Source organism: Prionailurus bengalensis, chromosome A1 (genome assembly GCF_016509475.1).
Source record: "Prionailurus bengalensis isolate Pbe53 chromosome A1, Fcat_Pben_1.1_paternal_pri, whole genome shotgun sequence".
In the NCBI taxonomy this organism is placed as follows: Eukaryota; Metazoa; Chordata; class Mammalia; order Carnivora; family Felidae; genus Prionailurus; species Prionailurus bengalensis.
In genome coordinates, this window is record NC_057343.1 from 101,096,547 (window position 1) to 101,122,624 (window position 26,078).

The window sequence follows — 26,078 nt, forward strand, 5'->3', positions numbered from 1 at the left end:
AATTTTTTTTCAACGTTTTTTATTTATTTTTGGGACAGAGCGAGACAGAGCATGAACGGGGGAGGGGCAGAGAGAGAGGGAGACACAGAATCGGAAACAGGCTCCAGGCTCTGAGCCATCAGCCCAGAGCCTGACGCGGGGCTCGAACTCACGGACCGCGAGATCGTGACCTGGCTGAAGTCGGACGCTTAACCGACTGCGCCACCCAGGCGCCCCTCAAAAGCAGTTCTTTATAGGCTGTATATGTTGGGTATATTTATCGTAAACCATTAGGGGAAGATGGAGAATACTCAACAGAAAATCCATCCTCTGACAGCACAGGTGGAGAGACCAGGCCCACGAACTGGTGGTTTGGGAATCCATCATACCTGCCTTGGATTCCTGTCCCCGTTTTTCAGTAGCTTTGAGCAGTTTACTTTCCAGCCTGGTCTTTCTTATGTTTCCTTATCAGTGAAACGAGAATGATACTAAGTATTAAATGAGATTATATTTATAAAGGAACACACCAACACAGTGTCTGGCTCAAGTCGGTATGAAATAAACGGTAGCCAAAATGAGCATTACTGTTGTGTTATTACCATTATTCTTTTTCATTATTATTATTATTACTAGTATCATGAGAAACGCCAGGGTACCTATTTGACTGACTACAGTTAACACTGAAGTAATAGATATTTAGGGAAGAGCAGCAATGTGGTGTGGGCACTCTTAGATGGCTATGTGTCTGAATAGCCAACTAGAGATAGGGGGTTTAGTAGGAAGTGTCAGCACCCCCAAGCGTCACCTCCCCTGGCGGAAGCTTTCTTACCTAACTGCTGCCGTAAATCTCTTACATGTACCCTTCCTGAAAGAGCTAGTGTGTACCAAATACCGATCTTACTGTTACATAAAGTATCTGCGAATTTCATATCTCTCTGGTATATTTTGCTCAGGCCAGTGTTGTCCTAGTATAATGTAGATACAGAGTATGTAGTTTGCGTCCCTCACCAGATGCTCTGATTTGTAGCATCTGATAATTTGCATGATGTGTAAATACTCTCTCTCCCTCTCCCAATGCCTAATGCCAAGCTCCCATCATGAAGCCACTGAACACAGAGTTGGGAAGAGGTGTGCATCCACAGTTGGTGAAGCCGAGGCAGGCCGGGTCCAGTACTCCTGAGGTAGCCCGAGGCATATGGGGCGACGGTATGGAGTGGAATGATTGGCAGCAGAATTTATGAGTAAATACAGTGGAGGGAAAGTAGCTTGTCCCCAGAATGGAGCATTGTGATATATTTAGCTAACAGAATTCATCCAGAAAGTGAATTAATGCCAGATTACTTGAGCAGTGTGTTTCGGTGCCATTTTTCTGTCCTTGCTCTGTCACTCTCCAACCATACTTAGGACAGAAATTTTTTTCCTAGCCTTCTGTGCTCAGGGTAGTGGGGAGGTCCCCTCATCACTTCCCAATTGTCAGAGTGTTTCTTTAATCAGTAGTTTAGAGATTTGGTCCTGGACGTAATGCCTGTGTTTCTAAAAGTGTCGTCTTCCCTCCCTGCCTTCCTCTCTTCCTTCTTTATTCGCTTCCCTACTTCCTTTGAGAGTATTTTCTGTCATCTCTTTTGTAATGTCAGCAACAATGCCATGAGGTCATCAGAATAAATAATCGTATTCTTGCTTTGTTAAAATGGTAAAGATGCTAGAAAACTGATGTGCTTCATGAACGTGACTTGGTACCGTCACTGGTAACTTGTCATTTTCTTACTTGGAAATCCTCACTACTATTCACATACGCTACCTCTTTGATTTGGAGAGGGTCATTTCAATCTCTGGCCCCCTTTCCTTTGCTAACACATATTAAATTTTCTTCTCTCCCATGGTTGTTGAAAACTATACCACATCGTATCCAGGAAATTGCATTACAGTAGCTATAAATAGATTTCTGAGAATTTTTAATTAGGTGGTGATACCTAGAACTTCTGCAATCTCGTTATATCCCCAGAGATGATAAAACAAATTCCTCTTGGGAAGCTGTTGTGTTTTCCGCCACCCATCGCTGGAGCAAGCAGGACTCTGTCACAGACCATCTCAGAATCGTCCGGATGATACCAGTTCGTGTTCTACCCTTAATCAGTTTTGTCAACATAGTGGATCAAAAAACCCAGGTCTCCTCACTAAAAAGTCCTCCAAATGCCTAAAGATTTCAGCTTTGAGGAGGAGACATTTGAGAGGACCAGGTTGCTATTTACCATGAAGCCATCTGCGGACGTCCTTGAGATTACCGCTTGTGCCGTTCTGATCCTTGTGAGCGTTGTCGGAAATGTGTGTTTATTTTTTTCTACAAGGAGATGTAGCCCTGGCCGGTTACAGACATCCCATCTTCTGATGTTCAGCCTTCTCTTCGTCCACCTCGTTAAAAACGCGGTGGTGAATGTCATGAAAATTGTTTATTCTTCTGGTTTCGTGTTGGATTCAGCTGGCTGCAGAGTCCTGCACTTCACGGCAAGCCTGACCACTTCCCTGGCCATCTGGTTCATGTTACACTTTGCCTTGTCCTACCACCGGAAGCTTTACCAGACTGTCCACCCCTCGAGTGAGGCTGCCAATCTGGAAAATCAGAAGCATTCTTTGAAGGTGGTGTCCGTGCTTTGGGTGGCTGGTGTGGCAGTATACGTCCCCGTTTTGCTTTATACCAGAAAATCCGAACACTGGAGTGCAGGAAATGATACAGACCCCTTGTCTCCCAGCAGGATTTATGTGGATTGTCTCACAGACTTTGGAAACAAGCAGGTAGCCTTTTACTATGGGAAAGTATTTTTGGTTCTGATTGATACTCTTCCTTTAGCCACCTTAGTCTTTGTCTGCCTCTGGATGTCTTTCCTCCTCTTGGAAAGAAAGAAAATGACATATGGCGACATCTGGATTGGAGATGATGATTCAGAAACTGAAATCCTTAGAGGGGCCAAGTTCAGTATTTTATTAATGTGGCTGATCACTCCACTTTGGATTTCTCACTTTATCTTAGTCTATTTCTTAAAAGACTTGGCAGCCTGTGTCTTTTTTCCAGCTGTTCTCACAGCACTCTCTTCAGGTTTCTCGGCCCTCAGTCCTTTCCCGCTTATGTTGGTGAATTACAAAATGAAGTTGGTGTCCCTCTGTGGTCCCAAAGAGGAAGAGCCCACACCACAGCCTGCAAAGATTACTTTTCCTCCATATGCTTAATGGAAAAGAATTCAGTTGTTTTGTTTTGTTTTTTTTTTTTGATTATGTTTTTATTTTGATTCCAGTATAGTTAACGTATAGTGTTGTACTGCTTTCAGCTGTACTGTGTAGTGATTCAGCATTCCATACATCACCCGGTGCTCATCACAAGTGCCGTCCTTAATCGCCATCATCTATGTCCCCCACCCACTTCTCCTCTGGTAACCATCGGTTTAAAACACTCAGTTTTGGGGCGCCTGGGTGGCTTAGTCCATTAGGCGTCTGAGGTTCATGATCTTACGGTTCGTGCATTGGGGCTCCGCGTTGGGCTCTGTGCTCACAGAGCGGAACCTCCTTGGGATCCTTTTTCTCCCTCTTCCTGCCCCTCCCCCACTCTCTCTTACTCTCTCAAAATAAGTTAAAAAACATTTTTAAAAATCTTTAAAAAAGCTAAAACACTCAGTTTTAATAGCGGGGAAGCAGGCCCCAGTCCTAGAAGGTGCAGCCGAGGCTTCCCTAGCCCTCATCCTAGACAGTTTCTGCAAGGGGGCTTAAAGACCCCCTTCTCCCCAAAATCAGAGCTCTGAGGGAAATGGTAAGAAGATACGCACTTACTTAGTAGAAGCTGAAGAAAAATAGGCATCATAACATTTGTCCTTTGGGACAATGCCAAGATTTTGAATATAGAAATTCTAGAGTGACTCAACAAAGGAACATAGTCTGGAAATAAACTCATTGTAACAATTAATATATAAAGTATGTACTCTCTGCAAGGCGTTGCATTCAAAAACAGCATACTGTTGGGGCGCCTGGGTGGCTCCTTTCGTTAAATGTCTAACTTTGGCTCAGGTCATGATCTCAAGGTTGGTGGGTTCGAGCCCTACATCGGGCTCTGTGCTGACAGCTCAGAGCCTGGAGCCTGCTTCACATTCTGTGTCTCCTTCTCTCTCTGCCCCTCCCCTGCTCACACTCTGTCTCTTTCTCTCTCAAAAATAAATAAACGTTAAAAATGTTTTTAATAAAAAAAACAAAAACAAAAACGGCATATGATTGACACTGAGGATGATACTTCCTAGCGGAATTCCTGAAGGTGCTTGACAGTAACCTTGTGTTTTCATCTCGTGTTTTTCTTAACATGCTTTGCCACGTATTGAAAATCGTTAGTTAAGCATGCAGCGTTCAGTTTTTGCACTTTTAGTCATAGTACCTCATCTCAGCAGGAAACAGACTGTGTTCATTTTCCTTTCTCTAAATATCTTTAGTAAATTAGGGATAGATGAAAGCATTGGATCAAAGAATTAGTGCTTGCCAAATCATAGTCTGCGTATATGCACAGACATGCAAATATTTGGTTGCTGAGCCTACCATGCTTGCTTAATTGCCTACATATCAGAGAGTACTCTTCTTCAGGAAAAAAAAAAAAACATTTATTTTATGGAGAGTTTATTTCCTCTTTTGGTTATTAAATTGGTACATTCTAATTGGAAGAATTGATAAAATCTTCCCAATAATCTGGTTTCTGGACTTGGAGTCAATAAAAATAAGCATATTATAAACATAATTAAAAATACATGGCCAGGATTTTATTTTTCGCAGTTAGCCAGGATAGCCACTTGGACTGCTTCAGATTCAATGAGTAATTATTTTAAATATCTTCTAATGCATACATATTGTATAAGCATGGAATTTTACACTAATTCTCATTAGATTTTTACATTTTTTTTTCATTCTCCTCCTTTATTAGTAGACCTGGGATATATAATACTGTAGTTCTAGTGACTGGATATCCCTATATTGAGATTCTTGCTCTAAAAAGGCTGCGTCTAAAATTATAAACCTGGATCTCATTAACAGAAGAAACTTAGAACATCTTTGTGGCCATAAAGTGCTATGGAGAAGAGAAATTTTAAAGTAACCAAGGCCTAAATTTTGTAGAGTTTCATAGGCCGGCATCTGTCCCTTGTATAGCAGTGGGAATTAAAACATACACACACACACACACACACACACACACACAGGCTTAAGACCTCGTAGTTTTCTGGGTGGTCTTCATGGGAAATGCTTACTGGAGTCCACGGAGGCAGTTTAATCAGAAGGGCACTCGGCATGGATCCTGCATAATGAAGTTAACATCTGTGGAGGTGGGGGAGTGGGGAAGAGGTCACCATCTTTTAATTAAGTGCAGATGTAGCCAGGGCTGGGATGAGCCATTGATCTTAGGTAGCAGTTCTCAAATGTGGTTCTGGGACCAGCAGAAGCAGCGTCGCCCAGGAACTTGTTAGAAATGTAAATTCCCAGGCCTCCCACCCAGGCCTTTTGAATCAGAAACTCTTGGGGCTGGATCCAGAAACCTGCTTTAATAAGCCTTCTAGATCATTCTCATGTGGGCTGAACTTTGAGAACACTGGTCTTGCTTGGTAGTTTATTCTTTACAAACACTGAAAGGTAGGAGAAGGAAGCCAAGATAACAGGCCTGATGTAGTCCGTAATGCTCTCTGTGCATAGTGCTGTTGCGTCTACTCTTGTCTAAAAGGGAATCGAGATTGTCATCTGTGTTCCATACATTCTCGATAATAATTGCCAAGCAAATCCACTCTAGAAATCAAACAATCTTTGCAAAATCAAGAGTGAAGCATGACCACTTCAGGTGCGCCAGAAATTTTGGAACTTGGAATTGGATAGTTTCCTGTACATAACTGAGTAGGGGATCCAGTTCCAAAATTATCCCATAGTTCCTTTCCAGAAGCCGGTGCAAGACACGACTGGCTATGGTCCAGGCTCAATCTCCCAGTGCTAGAAATGTTTCCTTTTTCTTCCCAGATATTTTCTTTTTGTTTGGGCCTTATTAGGTCATAGTTTTGTCCTTGTAGAATTGATAAGTTTTCATCTACCACAAAGAGTAAATCATATTCTCAGTGAATGAACAACATTGCAATTCCCTTTTAAAAACTATTTTTCTCTTTAACTCTCTCTCAACCTCCATAAGTCATTCACATTCCTTGTGGGATCAGGGTGGCAGATGAGACAGGACTGTCATGGAAGGACCCTGGAGAGGGGTCGGAGATGGTCAGGACTGTCCTGAGATCCTGGTTTGATTTCAGGGGGGTTCCCACTGCCGTATCAGCCCACACAGAATCTTCGTGTTAGGAGATCTTCTGTTCCTCCTTCCAAATGCAGGATTCCCATCTTTGGCTCCTGGAGGATCCTTCCCAACTTCTAGATGAACAGTTTCGTGCTGCTGTGGTTATGATCTCAAAAAGCAGCCCATTCCACTTAAGCCCATTGCAGTCGCCATTGGTAAGAAGTCTTCTGAAATGGGTGTTTCTGAAACTTCCTCTAAGATCTGCTCCTGGAGTCGAATCTTCCTTTTACATGGTGGCTCTTTATAAAATTATGAGAGGGAGAGGATATTCTCTTCTCCAGCTTAGATATTTCCTTAGTGTTGCCACATGAGACTGAGTTTTCCGACCACCGGCTGTCTTGACCTTCTTATTCTGTCTCAGGACATAACAGCTTGCCTCTGTCCTTCTTAAAAGTGGCATGTAGAACCGAATATGTTATCACTTTCTTGTGTTTATGTGTGTGTTACTATTTTTTCTATTATACATTATTTTGTCTTGGGCAGCTACTATAAGCATAGATTTCTCTCCTTCCTCTTTCCAGAAAGAATTTCAAATATTAAATTTCTTTTTATAATATTTATTTACTTTGAGAGATAGAGAGTAGGGGAGGGGCAGAAAGAGAGGGAAAGAGAATCTGAAGCAGGCTCCACGCTGTCAGTGCAGAGCCTGATGCGGGGCTCGATCTCACAAACCATGAGATCATGACCGGAGCTGAAACCAAGAGTCAGAAGTTCAACCAACTAAGCCACCCAGGTGCCCCATCAAATATTAAATTTATGTTAAATCTCTCTCTCTCTCTCTCTGTCACACACGCATGTGCACACGCACACACACACACACACACACACACACACACACAGATTTAAAAGTGCCTCTAGGCTTAAAAACTAAGGTCTTATCAAGCTCTTAGGTTCTAGTGTAAGTTCATTGTCAGCCTTTAGATTTTAGAAATAATGAAATGATCCCCCAAATTATTTGCAAGAATTTTGAACTATAAGCTAATGCTCAAAACTACAAAAAGACCAATCTTCATGAAGATTTGTCAGAGCAGCCCTGACCTCTGGAGTTTCTCCAGAGTGAGATTCTCCAATATCTTACCTAGCCTTTTGAATAAGACATAAGGAAGGATCATCATAATCATTTCCTTTGAAGATGAAGTCGAAGTATTAAACCAACTAGCTATGCAATATAATGTTTTATGGACTAGTTCCGGGATCTCTTTGGGTAAGGGATGGTAGGTGGAAAAAGATCTGTACCCTTTTCTCTCATGATGATGATCATGCCTGCTATTTTTTCTATTTAGACTCTGCTAGAGAGGAGAAAGGGCAATTTGTTTGGCATTGCAGTTTGTGAGCACCCAAAGTGATACAATTAAGGGCTAAGGATGTGTGGGGAACTCTGACCTAGTTGTTTCAAAGACATGCCCATGTTTCAGAGCAAGCCAGAGGGCAAACTAGAAGAGTCCCAGAATTAGTAGGAAATAGCTTGTCTGAGCTGCCTTTCTCCTACTTAATACTACTTAATTTTGGCCAAACTATTCTTGTATTTTCCCATCTGTAAAATGGAAAGGATATGATTGCAAACCATGACATATACCCTCTGCCTCCTCACAGAGTTGTAATAAATAAAGTCAGATGTAAAAAAAAAATTAAAAGTGACTTGAAAACATCAAATGTCTGGGGCAGCTCGGTGGCTCAGTCAGTTGAGCGTCCAACTTCGTTTCAGGTCATGATCTCAAGGTTGACAAGTTAGAGCCCCATGTCGGGCTCTGTGCTGACACCTCAGACCGGAGCCTGCTTCGGATTCTGTGTCTCCCTCCTTCACTCTGCCCCTCTCCCACTCACGCTCTGTCTCTGTCTCAAAAATAAACATTAAAAAAAAAAAAAAAGAAAACATCAAATGTCTGATACAGGCACAGTTGAACACTGCAGTTTTGGCAAACTGGGAAAAGGGAGAAAAGCCAATTGAACATCAACAGCCCCGGCTGTGTGTCTATGAGGCAGTTATAGAACCTCTCTGAGCCTCGATTTCCTTATCTCCACAAAAGAAATTCTAAAGATATTTGTCTTTCAGAGCCTTTATGAAACATAAGTGGGAAAGTAGATGTAGAAGCACCCAGGCCCTGGGTGTAAAGTTTGTTCCAGACCGAGCACCAGACCTAGACCCCAGTGCAAAGTTTTGCTTCACTACTGTTCCTGTGGGCAAACAGGAAGTATCAGCAGCCCTCCCCTAGGAGCTAGAGCAGCCGGGTCAGTTTGTTATGGTGAAGTCTCTTGCTTGATGGCAAACATTCACTTGTATTTTCTCCAAGCATGCCAGAAAATGTAATACTCTAAGAAAATGTGCTGTGTTTACACTCCAGCTTTGGAAATAATCCCCTGACCACCCCAGCTTACCCCTCTGCCCTCCACCCTTCAAGACCCCTTTTTTTTTGGAGCACAACAGCAGTAGGTGTTCAGTTGGTGTTCTCCATCTTTCTGGAAATTCTGCTCAAGAACTCTCCACCTTTGCCCACGCTGTAATCACTGCCTGGGACACCTACCCCCCCCCCGCCCCCGCAGTCCTACAACTCCCCTCACCATTCATACCCTCGTTCCTCAGTGTACAGCTTAGACCTTACCCATCCCAGTCAGACTGCCTCATCTCCAGGGTCTAGGTTGGCTGTCTCAGGATTCCTGTGTATTTATTTCTCTCAGCAAGGACTACATTTTATTGTCAGGAATTGTTTGCTTCTCTGTGTCACCTTGGACTGCGTGCCCTGTACGGGTGTGGAGAACAGTGTATTATTACCCAGAATTTACCTACAGGGATAGTTCATAAATGAAGAAGTGGATGAAATCTCCAGAGCTCATGCTTTCTGCCTTAACCCCTCGTGTATACTTCTTGGCTCTCCTTCAGTTGCCTCTTTCCAGTAGAAATTTCTTGCCTCTATCATTTTTCTCCTTCAAGACTGGGCATTTAGCGACTGCCATGCTTCTGGCCACTGTTGAATCAAAGAGTCAAAGAAACTGAATCCAACATTTGGAATGAGTTGCTTCCTTGCCAACCAAGCTACTGAGCCAAGTGGGGACGACATTTCATATATTTCACTTTTTTCCACCCATGCCTTCCAGTACTTAGTGTATGATTTGGGAGGTAGGGGGGAGCTCTTGTTATAATAAAGGAAGTAAGTCCAGTATCGAATGTGCAAGCTTTCAAACTAAAAATGTATCCCAGTACAGATTTGGCTCTGTGTGTGTGTGTGCGTATGTGCGTGTGTGTGTGTGTGTGCGCGCGCGCCCGCACGCGTGTGTGTAGGGATGTAGGCTGCTATGTTTTCCCAAGTACTGGTGAGTTAAAGAGCAAAGAAAGCAGCTGTAATGCAAATCGAGTGAGGTTACCTCATCCCCGACAAAGCACTCTGCTCATTTATTTTGACAAGCCCAACTTGGGTTTAATTACCAAGCCTTGTAGCAAACTGGTAAACGGAGCAGTAGTGACTTTGGCAGAAAAGGAGAGATCTGTGTAACGTGAGCCTCCAGAATGAGTCCATGCTGACTCCTTGTAAAATGGAGTGAGGCAATTCATTTTAAGAAGAATTTCGGTAGAGCAGTTTAGGTAACGTGTGACTGTAGTCACAAATCCGTGAGTCTTTTATGAGCCAGGCTCACCGGAATGTGTCCATTAAGTCAGGGTAATTTCTCACAGAAATTCTGTTGGCCCTTCCAAGCTTTTTCCACTGATGATGCCATCATCCAACAGACTTTTGGAAGCCTTCATTTTAAATTACTTTTAGAGCCTGTTTTCAAGTCACAACCAAAAAGTTAAAAATATCACCTGAAGATCAGCACAGTACTAGAGTGAGGGAAGGCTTTTTTTTTTTTAATAAATTGCTTGCCTTTTATTATCCAGTTGGTCTTAGTTACTTTGAGCTCCTGCCCCAGATTGAGCCTTCCCTCGAAGGAAACAGTTGGACCATCCCTGAGGTCCCCTATGAGAGGGTGACATGGTGTTGATAGACCCATTAGGGCCATGAGCCCCTCTGTACACTTTAATAGGCACTTGGAGAGACTTCTGTTCCTGGCAGATTATCAAAACGCCATGAGAATAGAAAAACTCCTTCCAGACATGGTGAACAGTTGGTGCTCAGGATGTTGTTCTTTATCTCCTCTAGCTGAGCAGCCACTCAGAGTTTGGGTGAAGTTTCTCCCACTACTTTTGGGGAAGTAGTAAAAGACGGGGGAAATGTGTCACCATCATCAAAAGAAGGGGGAAATGTGTCACCAACAGGTTCTGCACAGCCTCCAGGTCCCAGCCACCTAGGCTCGTGTCTCCACATTCTGCTATTTCACTTCTTTTTTCCCTCCTGTAAATTTTCCTACGGAAGTTGGTAGCCCTCAACCATTAGAACCTGTTTCCTTTACCTTTCTCTGCTCTGTCACTCACTGGCTACCTTCCGTCTTCCATCTTTCCCCAGACCTTAAAAAAAATTAAGCACAGAGCCTACCTGCCTCAGTGAGTAACAAACTGAAAGTTGCTGGCATTGATAGAGAGAAATGAAAAGCCCGGCTGAGACTGAAAGGGAATGATTTCAGCCAGTCAACAGTACCCAAGGCGGACAGATCTTGTAAGAGGTGTGTTGGGGTGCTGCTCAGTCGATTAAGCGTCCAACTCAGGTCATGATCTCACAGTCTCATGAGTTCAAGCCCCACGTCGGGCTCTGTGCTGACAGCGCAGAGCCTGCTTGGGATTCTCTCTCTCCCTCCCCCTCCCCCACTCACATTATCTGTCTCTCTCAAAATAAAGAAATAAACGTAAAAAAAAAATATTAGGTGTGTGGGGTGAAGGGGGACAGCATTACAAAAGAAAGCCCTTAGGACCTCAGAGAATCTGGGACAGGTGACTGCCGCTTGGAGGGTGAGGGCTGATGGGGAGGGGGAACGGAACAAATTTATAAATGACCGGGTTTCGAGATCCCAGAGGGGCCCAAGGCCAACTATGATGCATAGCAATAAAAATTTCATGTAAAGGATTTTAAGCTCGACTGCCCTTTCTGGGGAGGCTGAAAAATATTTTTCACCTAAGTGCAAACCCACTCTGGTCGGCCCTGCATAAGGTTAGCTCTCTTGCATCCAAGCTGCTAGCCTGGCCAGATGGAGGGTGGCCTTGGTTGTGTGTGTGTGTGTGTGTGTGTGTGCTTGCACTTGACACAGCTGGCACCCTTGCCTCTGGTCACAACAGTGAAGTGGCTCCCCGTAAATCTCCAACACCAATTTCAACAAAGCAAGAACCCTTCCTTCCTCCGGGGTGAAGTGAAGGAAACACAGTCCCCACCTTGCAACATTTTATGACCTTGGTGGAGGTTTTCTTTCTCTAGACCTTAGAGCAAATGGAGGCTCCACAAAAGTATGAATCGTAACAAGCTGGTAATTTTTTTTTTTTGGTAAGAAATTGTTGCTGTTGTGGCATGAGAATTTAAAACAATCTCAGAATACAAATTTGATCTTGGAATACAAATGAAATAAACATGATTTGTCAGGAGGCACTAACAGAAAGGGGTGGTGATGGTCCTTATTGTTTCAAGCTGAATTCCTTCCAAGGATCACACACTCAAATGCCCCCAAGGCCAGGCAGGGCTCAGTGAGGAGAGCAGAAAAGGGGAGCTGGTGAACTGGGGAGCACAAGCCTGTCTCTGAGGCAGCTCAGCTGTCCAGTTGTTGTCATGGGGAATATGCATCCGTGTTGGCCAGAACATCAGATATTTTTAAAGCAAAGCCAGAAATCCAGAATTTTATGTGAAATCACCCAAGGTCTACAAATTGGCAACTAACTCGGTTTTTTTAAAAAACATTGCTCGGGCCAGACACATCACATCTGTGGGCCAGACTCCACGCACGGGGGCATCCTGTGTGTGTCCTCTGTAGCTGTGTATTCCCTTAGAGCATGTGGTCAGGAAAGGGGGCCCACTGCTTTCCACTGTGGGCTGGTGTGTGCGGTGGGACGGTGTCCCTAGAGCAGGATGAGAAAAGCGCCCGCAGCCCAGCTCCGTTTCCTTATCGTGTTGGAAGACTATCCGCAGCTGCTCTAAGCTGACCTCATCCCTTCCCATCTCATCCTGAATTCCTCGGAAGGGAGTGTCCAGCCATGCCAGGTGCCCCGTGGAAGGGCAGATGCAGAGGGCGGGGGCAATGTCATGATCCCTTGGGACAACTGTAGCCTCGCTGTCTACTGAAAAGGAGCAATGAATTTTGGGAACGTGGCCGGATCGGTGAACCATGGGCATTTCTGCACTTTTACAAACGAGGATGTAACACTTCCAAGGTGGCCCCTGGGAAGAGAGAAGCCCTGAAACCAGACAAGAGGAACTGGGAGGTAGAGAAAATAAGGCATCTTAAGGAGATGACTGCATCTGGAAGCCCATTAGGAGTAGAGAAGGGTCCTGGATGCCTTGACCCCTTGATCTGAGTGTGGACCACCCAGCCCATTGAGATAATTACATGCAGCGGCTGAGGTCTTCCTCTCATGAGCTGGAACTCTTATAACTTGTGTTCTGGCCTACGGAATAGAGAATCTCACTGCTGGGGCGCCTGGGTGGCTCAGTCAGTTAAGCATCCAACTTCAGCTCAGGTCATGATCTCAAGGTTTGTGAGTTCGAACCCAGAACTGGGGTCTCTGCTGTCAGCCCAGAGCCTGCGTTGGATCCTTTGTCTCTCTCTCTCTCTCTCTCTGTCTCTGCTCCTCCCCCACTCTCTCTCTCTCTCAAAAATAAATAAACATTAAAAAGAAAAAAGAATCTCACTACCATCTCCAATTGTAGTGTAAAGATTGTCTGCTTTAACGTCATGCTTTATATCATCCACTGGCTGTGTCCCATTAGAATGGCTGCACTAGAGTAGATATTGCTCTTTATATCATCAGAACACCTCAAATAGGGGCTCACTGATTACTTGTTAATTTGCTTCGGTAAGACGTGTTCATATGCGTTTTATATGTGGTCTGTATTTCTAGGTACTTAGAGATCCACTCTATCCCTGGCTTTGATGCATGGTTTTCTGCTGCTTCTCCCCATGTATCCATGTTTCTGGTGATATGCTTTTGTCTGTGTGCTGTCCTCACCCCCACTATTATCATGTGTTCACCAAGACCATAGGATTAGAGTCTGTATGTCAACAATTCAACGTGGAGCACAGATGTAGGGAAAAGAAATTAGACTGGAAGAAAGTCTGTTAGCTGACGAGCTAGAATCCAGATAGCCTGGGTTGTCCCAGAATCCACCAGAATGGAAGAGAAAGTTATTTTGTGTAATTTGCAAGTATGAGTGTGTATATTTTTCTCTGCACATCTTTGTGAGGATTGAAGTGATATATTTTTGTACCAAGCAATTTACTTAAGGACCTCTTTTAAGATTTCTTATAAACATTAAGATTTCTGGATATGTATATATCTATGTATCTATATATACATATATCTGGGATATATATATATATAACAAATATTATATTACTAGATACAATATATAAATATATACTAGCAGCATGTATTAATAGTCATTATTTAATATCCATTATTTATTAGGATAATTAACATAATTATTTTGAAATTATTACAATTTTGTTAATAATATTAATATGTAATATGTAACCTTGATTTGCAGTATTATATATGTATATAACAAATACAAATTAATTTTCTTTTCATTTTCATTTTAAACTTTAACGTGATTTCAGAAGAACTTTTAGGGGTACCTGGGTGGCTCAGTCGGTTAAGCATCTGACACTGGCTCAGATCATGATCTCGTGGTTCATGGGTTCGAGCCCCACATCAGGCTCTGTGCTGACAGCTCAGAGCCTGGAACCTGCTTTGAATTCTGTGTCTGCCTCTCTCTCTGCCCCTCCCCCACTCATGCTCTCTCTCTCTCTCTCTCTCTCTCTCTCTCTCTCTCTTTCAAAAATAAATAAACATTAAAAAAAATTCTCAATGGGTAATCTCATTTGAACATGGTAGTAACATCCTAATCCTTTCTTGGATCAGCTCTGTATCCATTATAATTAAAAATATGTGAAAGGTGCATGAGTGGCTCAGTTGGTTAAGCATTCAATTCTGATTTCAGTCAGGGCAAGATACCCAAGTTCATGGGTTCAAGCCCCGCATCGGGCTCGGCCCTGACAGCACAGAACCTGCTTGGAATCCCCTCTCTCTGCCCCTGCACCTCTCATTCTTTCTCTCTCACACACACAAAATAAATAATAAATAAGAGAATACATAAAACTTATAAATAAGCTTAAATATATGTGTAAAAATGGTATATGCATGCGGGAAGAGAAGAAGAGGAAATACTGAGAATTAAATCAGCTGATGGTTCTGAGTTATGGATAGCAAGTGATTCCCTCCCCCCATTTATTGTAATTAAACCATTTGTGTAACTTAAAAACAAACAAAAACAACAACAAGAATGCCTCAAAATGAGGGGCGCCTGGGTGGCGCAGTCGGTTAAGCATCCGACTTCAGCCAGGTCACGATCTCGCGGTCCGGGAGTTCGAGCCCCACGTCGGGCTCTGGGCTGATGGCTCAGAGCCTGGAGCCAGTTTCCGATTCTGTGTCTCCCTCTCTCTCTGCCCCTCCCCCGTTCATGCTCTGTCTCTCTCTGTCCCAAAAATAAATAAACGTTGAAAAAAAAAATTTAAAAAAAAAAAAAAAAGAATGCCTCAAAATGAGAAAGCAATGCCCCCGGAGTAAGAGTTCCCTTTTCAAAAACAGGCATTTTTACACTCTCAGTCTTACACTTACGAAACCCATTTTTATCAGCCTGGATTTATTTCCACTTTCCAATAATGTATTCCTTAGTGGTCTTATTTCTTGGTCTCATCAAGATACCCCTTGATTAGAAAACCAAACGAGGGAAAAACTAGATTATTTCCGACGCTCCAGTCTGCGTACCTAAGATAGTTTCTGTAATACCAAAGACAAGTTCCTGGAAATGCGGTCTTTTTCCATCTCCAAGGCGGCTGTGCGGGAGATGCTGTGCACTAAGGCACCGCCAGGAGATCTATATTTCTGTTCTTGACATCTGTAGGTGCCACTGCCACCGCCAATGGTGATGATGATAAGTGATGGGAAAATGAACTGGGAGGTGATGTATCTTCCTTGACAGATTTAAAGGATTGCCGCGGGCAGCCCCGAGGCAAGTGCTGACTGAGGACATTCTGGCGCCTGCGTGGGTCACCGTGGCACAGTCAGGCAAAGCTGTGAAGAGCTGGGAGCAGTGCACAGACTCTGTGCTTGCGATCTCTGCCTGGATCCTTTTTGTGCATTGGGGGTGCGGGGGTGGGGGAACTGGACGTTGTACTATAGAGTCTGAAGCATCCGTTGCTGTGGGTTAGTTGGTCTCCGTCGTGTACTTGGGTCATTCCTGTGGGGAGCCGGTGTTGACGGCGCCGTGTGCAGCTTCCAAGGCTATGCCCGCAGTAAACAGGGGAATAGGGTGAATATCCTAAGATTTTGAGGCTTTCACCCGGGGTGCGGTAAGTGCTGCTTGTGGGCTGGGTGCCTCCTAATATTGGTCAGCGGGGAAGTGTCTGACCTGAGCTATGGCTCTAGCAAACCCAGGCAAATACAGACCTAGGTGAAACAAAGGACCCTGGCTGCTCCCTGGGGAGCCTGAGGTGCTGTGCTTCCTGCTTCTGGAAAGCCAGGCCTGGGGTAATATCCAAAGAGAGGAAAGGAGCTAGCACCCAGTTACCCTACTCGTTTTGCTGGTTTAAACAGACCTAGGATTTTTGGTTGTAAAACAGCTAGTAACCCTTTGGCTTTTCTTTTTTGCTTCTATCTTTTCCAGAGCTTTTATAAACATTTGACTTTACTCAAAATGTGCAAAGAAGAATAATGGAAGCCCCTGAATACCTGGATTTGGATGAAATTGACTTCAGTGATGACATATCTGTAAGTCATACTTCTTGCAAACAATGCTTCAGGAGGTTCTGCCTTTACCTGTAATCTGCGGATCCTGAACTCTTCCAATCGCGTTTAGCAGTTGATGGCAGATGGAATGTGGCTTTGGGGTCCCCTGGACCAAGAAGTGAATCTCACTTAATTGTGTGTATGGCATGGTGTGTGTGGGGGCGGAGTGGGAAAGGCATATGACCTCATTGAGCTCCCCCCTTCCTAATTGTTGTCGAAATTATTCACCAAGAAAATTTATAAAATGCCTGCAGAGAGCACATGATCAACCCTATCAGTGATAATTCCCTTTATAGGACTGGCTTTACCGCAGCCAGCTTTCTCTGGAGCTCACAAGGACACGACGGCCAAGTTGTTCACTGATGAACAAACAGTAAGAGGAATCCTTCCAGGCACTGTAGGTGTCAAAGCACAAGTTGGAGGCTATCGGGGAATACTGAGAGTCATGTGTTGATGAGGACTGGGCCAGCTCCTCTCTGAGGCCCTGTTTAATCCTGTGAAGCTCTGAGCTGATGAACTTCTTCATTGTCAGGAGCCACCACCTTCTTGCTGCCTCCAGCCTATCTCACCGTGGCTCTGAGGGGTCCTCTGTACGCACCCTGCCTAGAAGTGACTGTGACTTGTCTCAGGCCACACGGTCATTGCTGCCTCCAAGGCCAGCCAGCAACCTTGTTGGCTGCTCACAACCCCAGATAAACCGGCTCTCAGAATATGTGATGAGAAGGGTGCTCTTTCTAAACTAGCCATATAACTTTTCTTCCCAGGACCTCCGTGGTCACAATTGCTGACCCTACTTTTCATCACTGTCTCAGGGCATGGAGCTTTGGGTCACCACTAGAAATGGTGTCAAAAAAGATAAGCTTCTTTTCACACACCTCTGGCAAAGTTATTTCTCTACTCCGCTATTCGCTATTCACTTTGAGGTAAAACTTGCATACTGTATGCAAGGATTGGATTCCTCGGGTGAGTTTGATGAATGATCTGCTTTATACAACCTTGGATGATTCTTAGTGTGCCAGGGAAATGTGAATGCCGCCTCTCCCTATTTTAGTTTCCAGACAATCCTTATTAATCCTCATTGAGACCAATGCAAAGTGAGTTTCTTCCTTCCCACCTTATCTTTCTGTCTCTTTCTCTCTTTTTTAAGTTACTATACTTAAAAGTGTTCAGAACATGGTTCTGTTATAGCATTGACCTTGAAGTATTTTTTTAAGTGTACTTATTTTGAGAGAGAGAGAGAGAGAGAGAGAGAGCAAGAGTGGGGAGAGGGCCAGAGAGGGAGAGGGAGAATCCCAAGCACACTCCAAGTTCATCACAGAGCCCAACTTGGGGCTCGAGCTCATGAGCACGAGCTCACAACCAGAGCTGAAATCAGGAGTTCAGCAGTCAACCAACTGAGCCACCCAGGCACCCCTCACCTCGAGGTATTTTGAGCCTAGTGGGGAGAAGCAAAGAAAGTAAAGAATAATGTGGGGAGATGTAGGGAGTGTGGAAGCTGTCTTAGAAAGAAAAACATACATTATGATTAGGAGTTCAGAGTAGCTCTCTTAGCTTTGATAATGAAGCAGCATTTAAGGAGCTTGGGGTTTGGAAGGCCCCTGTTGGGCTCCAGCCTTGTTCTGACCTGTGCTGACTGGAGAGCAGTAACTTTGCCTCTCCTAGATACCCACCAACTTTTACTGCTGTGTTGAGGATTGAGTGAAATAATAATATATGTGGAGCACGCAGCTTGGCACACTGTTAAGTTGCCCTTAAAAATGGTAGCTTTTGCTATTATTTCAGTGAATAATAACAATAATATTTATATGGCCAATGGTGAAGAAAGAACTCAAGGGAAAAAACCAGGCATCATGTCAGGACTTTTTTATTTTTTAAATACAATAGAGCATTTGTACTTACAGAAGAATCATCTGGCAGCAGCCTATAATTTTGATGAATTAGGGATCTCCACTTGAAAGATAATAAACCATGTTAAGCAATAGCCCACGCTGTTTAGCAAATCGGGATACGGGATTATGTAATAGTCGAGCTCCTACAACTTGACCACTCTGAAACATAAATAAAGATTATCCATCTGTAATTGTGTAACTGCACTCAAACCTTCCCCCACCCCTTTAAAGATGTTCTATTGTTTGGATCTTTAACCTGCATTTAAACTTAAATCAGAGGGGGAAAAAAATGATACTGCGTGGAATGGTTGAAACAATCACGGCTAACATTTGCCGAACACTCACTCTGGGAGAGGCGTTATCTTGCTTAATCCTCACAACAATCCAGTGAGGCAGGAACTTGTCATGATTTTCATTTTACAGACAAGGACTCTGAAGCATGGAGATGTTACCTAACTTATCCAGGGCTACCCTGCTAGTGGGGAGCCATCTGTCTCTGGGATACCTGCTTCAGACAACAACACCTGACTGCCTCTCTAAATCTATTACAGTGGTCCTCATCAGGGTTGATTTTACCCACCCCCCAGGGGACCATTTGGCAATGCCTGGAGACATTTTTGGTTGTCATGGCTGGGGAGGTGTCCCCCCTGGCATCTAGTGGATAGAGATCAAGAATGCTTCTGAACAACATAAAGTGCACAGGGATCCCTACAGCATCCCTTATAGCAAAGAGTTACCCGGCCTAAAATGTTGGTAGTACTGAGGGCAAGCAATCCTGGTTTTTCTTAAACCACACGAAATTAAAAGAAGCTCTACTTTGGCAACCTCTATAATATGGTAAGTTATTTTATAATACAGTAAGACCTCCGTTTGCAAGCATAATTCATTCTGGAAACATGCTTGTAATCCAAAGCACTCATCTATCAAAGTGAATTTTAAGAGCCATTGGTTCAGCTGTGATCCTGTGACATCCGGCATTGTGTACAACTCGTACTGCGAGAGATCGCTCATTTATCAAGTTAAAATTTATTAGAAATGTTTGCTTCTCTTGCAGAACACTCGCAGGACAAGTTACTCGCAATCCAGGGTTTTACCATAGTTCCATCCGATCCAAGTTCAAGCCCTTACATGTGCCAGAATCGTATTGTTCTTATATAATCACTTCTTGCAGAAAGCAGTGATGACCTCTTCAATATTGAGATGATTGTTCTCAGCCTCTTTAGGTAAACGAGGAGCAGTGAATGTTACAACCGCTTTAAGAGCTAAATGGAGACGATTCCGATGCTGACGTTTAACAAGATGTGTTCAACTTGCTAATTCACTGGCATAAAAAGAATATAGCCTCCCATAAACATGCCTTTGCTTTTAGGATTCCATAACCTCCATCTCTGATGGCGCTTACACCTCTTTCCTGGTAAAGTGGCAGGGGTGGGGAAGAAAATGCTCAATACGTTTAAAAAAGATGCCCAAGTTCACAAGTGTTTTTCTGATTCTCTAGCCATAGCCCTATTACATCGTCTGAGCTTTCTGTTTCCTGATTTTCCCCTCTGGTCATGAGCCTGGTTCTTGTTTTAATTAAAACACAAGCTCTATATTGGTTCAAAAAAAGCAACTAGAACTTTTTTGCCTTTACCTAATGAGACAAAACCCAGAAGGCAATCAAATTATTTTGAAGTTACCCAGACTCAAAAATAACATTCATCCTTTCCAAAATGCAGGGTTTGAACTAACTATAGGCTCGTCTCCCTGCCATGTCCAAGGAGAGAGCATTGCACATTCCCTGCAGGTCTGTGAAGGAGATGATAGGGCTTTTCTGTCTCTGCAAAAGGGTTTGCAGATTTCTTTCTTTATTCCTGCAGAAGCCAGATGCTTCTCCTGAAAAAGAAAAATGCACTGGGATATTATTTTACCACAGACTTCTTAGTAGCCACGGTGTATTTATTTTATTAAGAACAATTTGGGGGCGCCTGGGTGGCGCAGTCGGTTAAGCGTCCGACTTCAGCCAGGTCACGATCTCTCGGTCCGTGAGTTCGAGCCCCGCGTCAGGCTCTGGGCTGATGGCTCGGAGCCTGGAGCCTGTTTCTGATTCTGTGTCTCCCTCTCTCTCTGCCCCTCCCCCGTTCATGCTCTGTCTCTCTCTGTCCCAAAAATAAATAAACGTTGAAAAAAAAATTAAAAAAAAAAAAAAGAACAATTTGCCGGGCACCTGGGCCGCTCAGTCGGTTAAGTGTCCGACTTCAGCTCAGGTCACCATCTCAAAGTTCATGAGTTCGAGCCCCACATTGGGCTCTGTGCTGACAGCTCAGAGCCTGGAGCCTACTTCGGATTCGTTGTGTCCCTCTTTCTCTGCCCCTCCCCTGCTCATACTGTGTGTGTGTGTGTGTGTGTCTCTCTCTCAAAAATAAATAAACGTTAAAAAATTAAGAAAAAAAAAGAAAGGCCAATTTGCTATTCTTCCAGATAGTATATTATACACAGAACAAAACAAAGCAGAGGCCGAACTGTAGATCTTGTGAGGAGCATCCCTCCCAGCCCTGAGACACGGGCTCTGCCATGTACCACACTCCACTCTGTGAGTCAGAGGTCTTGTTAAAGACTCCTATCAACTCTGCGGGACAGGCCCTGTTTCAATACCCAGTCTGGCACATGAAAAAAAAAAAAATTGACCCTTCGAGAAGGTGTATGACTTTCACAACGTTATGGATAAGTAAGTGGCAGGGTCAGGATTTAAATACAGAACTATGTGACCACGTTACTCTTCCCCTTCTGAGCGACCTGGTGGAGTAGAGACTCTGGACCAGTCCATAAAATGCCATCACTATCCTCTGTCGGTACTGATGCAGTTGCAAATAGCTGCTTGGAAGTAATGAGGTTGGTATATATTCCAAATAAAATAAAACGAGTGAAAGAGAATGTAGGCAAACCTCTTAATTTTATTGCATGTCTGCTTTCCCATCTGTAACATGATAATTATCATCTCTACCTATTGCTCTGGACTTTATGGAGAAAATACGAGATTTTATATATGTATGTGTGCAAATACATGCCCACATATTTATATAATACACACATACCTATTTGCATACCTGTGTGTGCGTATGGACATACACATATACATGTAAATATACTCCCGCACACGCACACAGACAGAAGTGAGGACACACTCTGTTCCTCATCAGGAAGCTTTGCCACCTTTCTGTACCATTGTGACTACAACGGGTGAAGATGACATTTTTTGACAGTCTATTTTTTGTGCAAGCCACATGAGAACATAATGAATAAATGCCGTTCCACCTCACTCTAACCTTTGACCCAAGCCCTTAAAGCCTAGACTAATAGCACAGAATGATATGGATTCATTTTCCTTGAGTGACTGAGCCACAGTGTGGTAGGAAAATAACTTCTGGTAAACAAGTCTCCTCTTAGTGGATTCTCACATTTTTCCAACCTTGCACTAGAATGTCTGCCCCTGTCTGGTTTGTGTGCACCACTTTTTACTCAATGCAATCCACTGACACGTCCGAGATTTCATTATGTTTCCACAAAGCCATGTGCTGTGGTGGGAGGACCCAAGAAAGGGCACATAGAGCTTATCAAGTGGACTCAAGCAGAGAGTTGATTGGATCAAGAATATAAGTTTTGCCTTGAGTTTAGGAGTGAAAAGGAGTGTAAAGCTAATCAAAGAGAACCTGGCTTGCCCCTCCTCTCTAGCAAGAAATCTACCTGAGCGAGATCCTAATATACTTTCTTGTGTGCTCCCGTACAAGGTTGCCAAGATTCTCACATGGCCTCTGGCCACCTCCGTCCCTTCTTCACTGTCCCGTCTATCAGCCCTGCCCTTCCTAGCAGTTGCTTGGTTGCCTGCTCTTAACTTCTTAGTGTGTCCCAGTATGATCGACTTTTATCGGGTGTTCACATGTTCTTTCTGCAAATGTCTTGTATTCAAGTCTACATTACCTTTCATTCCTTCCTCCTGTGGTGCCCGTTATCAAAAACCTCATGCCTTGTTCTACTATCCTGCGTCGTCTGTGTTCTCTTGTTTCGGTAACACCTGCCAGGAAAGGAATTAGGAATAATCTAGTCCAGACAAGATGAACGATGTGTTCATGTCCCATAGGTAGTATAAGAGCCCAAGACCAGAACCTGGGGACCCAGACTCAACATCTTGGATTCCATACCCCTTCCTGAGAATGTGGAGAGCAGCCTTATAGATAGAATGATTTCCAAGAATGAACAACTGCCAGATTTTTTCTTTTGCTCTTCTCTTACTCTGCAGATAGCCCTAAAATGTCTTATCTTCCTTATGAGTTATAGCACATATTAGATTGACAATGCAGATTATTCACACAAACTATTTACCACTTATGTACTAGATTTAGTGGTGATCTACTCAACAACATGCATTAAACAGTTACAGTGTTCTAAGAACACGTCTAAGCTCGGGTGAATGACACAGACCGGATCTATGTTCTTAGAGTTTCCAGGACCCTTTAATAATAATTGAGCATATTATGAAATGTCCAGTTGAATCCATAGAAGGTCAGATTTAATTACCATATCAAACTCTGTTCTTGACGGCCTTTATATTTTTGTGCTGATTGATAATTGGCTCACAATTGAAACTAGACCATCACTGAGGCTGAACAAGTATTAGAGCCAGCCCTGTGTCCTACTGCAAGTTAAATTTCTTTTGTAATTTTTTTGTGACTTGGAATTTTTGCCTCAATAGTTGCCATTGCTTTGGCTTCACTTCCACATGCTCATTTTGTATACTTGTTAATGTAAGTAATGGCTAGCATTTATTGAACACTTAGTATGTATCAGACACTCTTACCTATGTTTTACATTATTAAATTCATAGTCTTCACAGCATGCTCTTGATATAAGCACCGTTATTACCCTGCTTTACAGGCAAAGAAACTGGTAGGCAGAGGTTAAGTAATTAATATGAATTATCTGGAAAATGGTGAAGCCAGGATATAACATGGACGGTCTGGCTGCAGAAACCATATATGTAACCCCTGTGTTGAAAATGACTGCTGCTGGGCTTGTCGGTTACCTGTGGTTGGCTCAGTTCATTGAGGTCTCTTCTCATCCATGATCACTTGTCCTCACAAAGGGGGACCACTCATTGCTGTGATATCTCACCACACTTGCCAATGTGGACCTTCATCTTTTGCCTAACTACACATATGAGCAATATAATGCTGTATGTGGTAAACTCTTAAAATGGGCAAAACAATTACTGAGTTTTCCCAAATACCAGCTACAAAATATGTCTTAGAGTAAAATAATTTGATTATCTTTTTAAATTTTTTTTACTGTTTATTTGTTTCTGAGAGACAGAGAGAGACAGAGCGTGAGTGGGGGAGGGGCAGAGAGAGAAGGAGACGCAAAATCTGAAGCAGGCTCCAGGCTCCAAGCTGTCAGCACAGAGCCTGATGCAGGGCCAACCATGAAGTAGGACACTTAACTGACTGAGCCAGCCAGGCACCCCAAGAATTTGATTATTATTAATTAAAAAAAAACCCTCTCGATAGAATAAAAACAAGGAACAAGAACAAAAATCAAATGCATTTGAAAAGAGGATCATTTGTAATAATTTTCTTTCACAAAGCCTAAATGGTAGAAGGAAATGTATTTAAAGCCGTCTGGGATGAATGTATGAAAACGTAGATCGCCAGTATTTGTACTATGTAGAGATGGTCGTTGAGACTGTGGGCGTCTGTATGGCCACCTGTGAAACATGGAATGTGGAAGGAATAACATTCCAAGAACGGAACTGCGTAGAAGTATGTCCCACATGGGATGAGCGAAAAGAGGCTTCTATGAAAGAGACTGGGAAATCGTTTTCAGAAATACAGGAGGAATGCTAAGGGATCTTAAAAGGCAGAGAGGTATCTAATGAATTTAAAGAAGCAAGGGGTAAATAGCAGGGATTGGGTCATGATAAAAAAGAGAATGGTTGGATTTTCCAGTCAAGACCCATTGGAGGCCATAGTAAGAGTAGGGCCTTTGGGGTAGTGAACAGAAGCCATGTTGTGGTGGCTAGAAGAGCAAATGTAAGAGATGAGGGAGGAGAGAAGAGAATCACAGCAATTCTTGAAAAAAAGATGGCAGTGAACACAAGAGCAAGAAAGGCCATGATTCACTGAGGAGGCAGCATGTCTTCAGGTGGCAGAGCTGCTTGTTTGTCAGAGGAGAGAGCTGATGTCGAGAGGGTGACTGACAAGATGGAGGGACGAGGGATGATGGCAGAGCCAGAGACCTGAAGGGATGGGAGGGGAAGAGACGTGAGCACAAGTGGAGGGCTAGTGGCGAAGGGGTGGACTGTTAATGCCACATCCTCTGTGGGGAAGGCATGAAGTCAGGACACACCTTCCTCAATTGGAAGGGCAGGCCACTGGAGAGGAGTTCCAGACTTCAGGAAAATACTACATTTCTGAAAACCTCGCTTCAGGGTGTGTCTGCTTTCACTGCCAGCTTTGCGTGCACACACGGTTGCTGTTTCACTGGGTGTGTATTGAGATGCCTGCACGAATTTTGGAAAGCTTTGTGAGAAATCATGAATTTCAGGATGGTTGTTTGGATGACTGGCTTAATTGTTTCTTTTGGAAACTTAATGAGACCTTAGCTGTTTAAAAGTCTCTAGCTTCAAAAGGTGTTTGGGATTTTAGTTCTTTTATTCTTTCCCTGTGGCTCATTACCGCTTGAGTAATGTCTGCATGTTCACCCAACTGGCTCCAGCTTTCAGGAGTAAGGGCCAAAGCCTTTCAGTCTTGAACAATATCTAGGATGGTCAGAGATCCTTACGGCTTGGTGTAGAAATCATGCACTGTTATGAATCCCATGCACGCTCAAACTGTTTTGCATGGCTGAGTGACAAAATTGACTGGCTCAGGCAGGGATGTGTAGGATTGTCTTGTGTCATATCAACTTGAGTTCGCAAAGGAATGTTTCAGTGTCGACGCTTGGCCATGGACTCTCATAAAGGAGGAAAGACCAAAGAGAAGTTAAATAATGTGCTGGGACAGGCTGGGCTCTCCTTTCCAGTCCCAGCTCAACCCCGTCTTCTGTCTCTTAAATTCCCACATCTGGATCAACTGAGCTTCAAAGTCAGGAGGGCAATGAAGATGATGAGGGAAGGGCTGTGTGCACAGGTGGAAAACAGGTTAGGGAGAAGAGACAAAAACATTCAACATCGTTTCACGCCTTGTAAACTGACTTCACTTGTATTATCCACATATGATTATCTGTGTTCTATAAATAAAGAAAGCAAACCCCAGAGGTATGAAATGACTAGTTTGTCCAGAACCTCAGTTAATAAATACCAGAACTTGGGGCACCTGGCGGGGTCAGTCAGTTAAGCATCTGACCTCAGCTCACGTCATGATCTCGCAGTTCATGAATTCGAGCGCCCCATGGGGCTCTAGCTCAGACCCCATTTTGTATCCTCTGTTTCCTCCTGTCTCTTCCACTCCCCTGCTTGTGTGCCCTTGCTCTCTGTCTCAAAAATAAACAAACATTTAAAAACTAAACAAATACCAGAACTGGGGCTTGAATCTGCATCTTCTGGGTCCAGATGCATTGTTCTTTATACAGAAGGCTAAGGCATCAGCCAGTACCCATACTGTTAATCTATTAGAGGTGTGTTTTTTTCTTTTAAATATACCATAATTTCATGGCTAGACTTGTAATAATGAGGGATTTTTTAGGAAGATGAGTGCTATATAACTATTAACTATTACTATTACTATTTTTATTATTGCCACTAAAATCATGATTACATAGGGGAATTCATTTTATTCAAGTTCAGTAAGTACCCACTATCTTTGGTAAACACAATATTGTCCACACCCTCAGGAAGCAGAGAAAGCAGTGACATAAACATACAGGTGAAATATCATGGATGGATTCTGTAATGGATTTATGCCTAAATTATATATAAAGC

The 26,078-nt window shown here is 43.4% G+C and overlaps 1 protein-coding gene across 3 annotated transcripts in view; it reads left to right on the forward strand.

The window, feature by feature from the left end:
* Positions 1-26,078, forward strand: part of LOC122486728 (synuclein alpha interacting protein) — a 161,612-nt gene that overhangs the window by 68,195 nt on the left and 67,339 nt on the right. For all 3 annotated transcript variants that reach the window (XM_043586244.1, XM_043586235.1, XM_043586251.1), the window contains exon 2: positions 16,117-16,220. In XM_043586244.1, coding sequence (XP_043442179.1) covers positions 16,164-16,220 — 57 coding nt within the window. In that variant the 5' untranslated portion in view covers positions 16,117-16,163. The remainder of the gene's footprint in view (positions 1-16,116; positions 16,221-26,078) is intronic.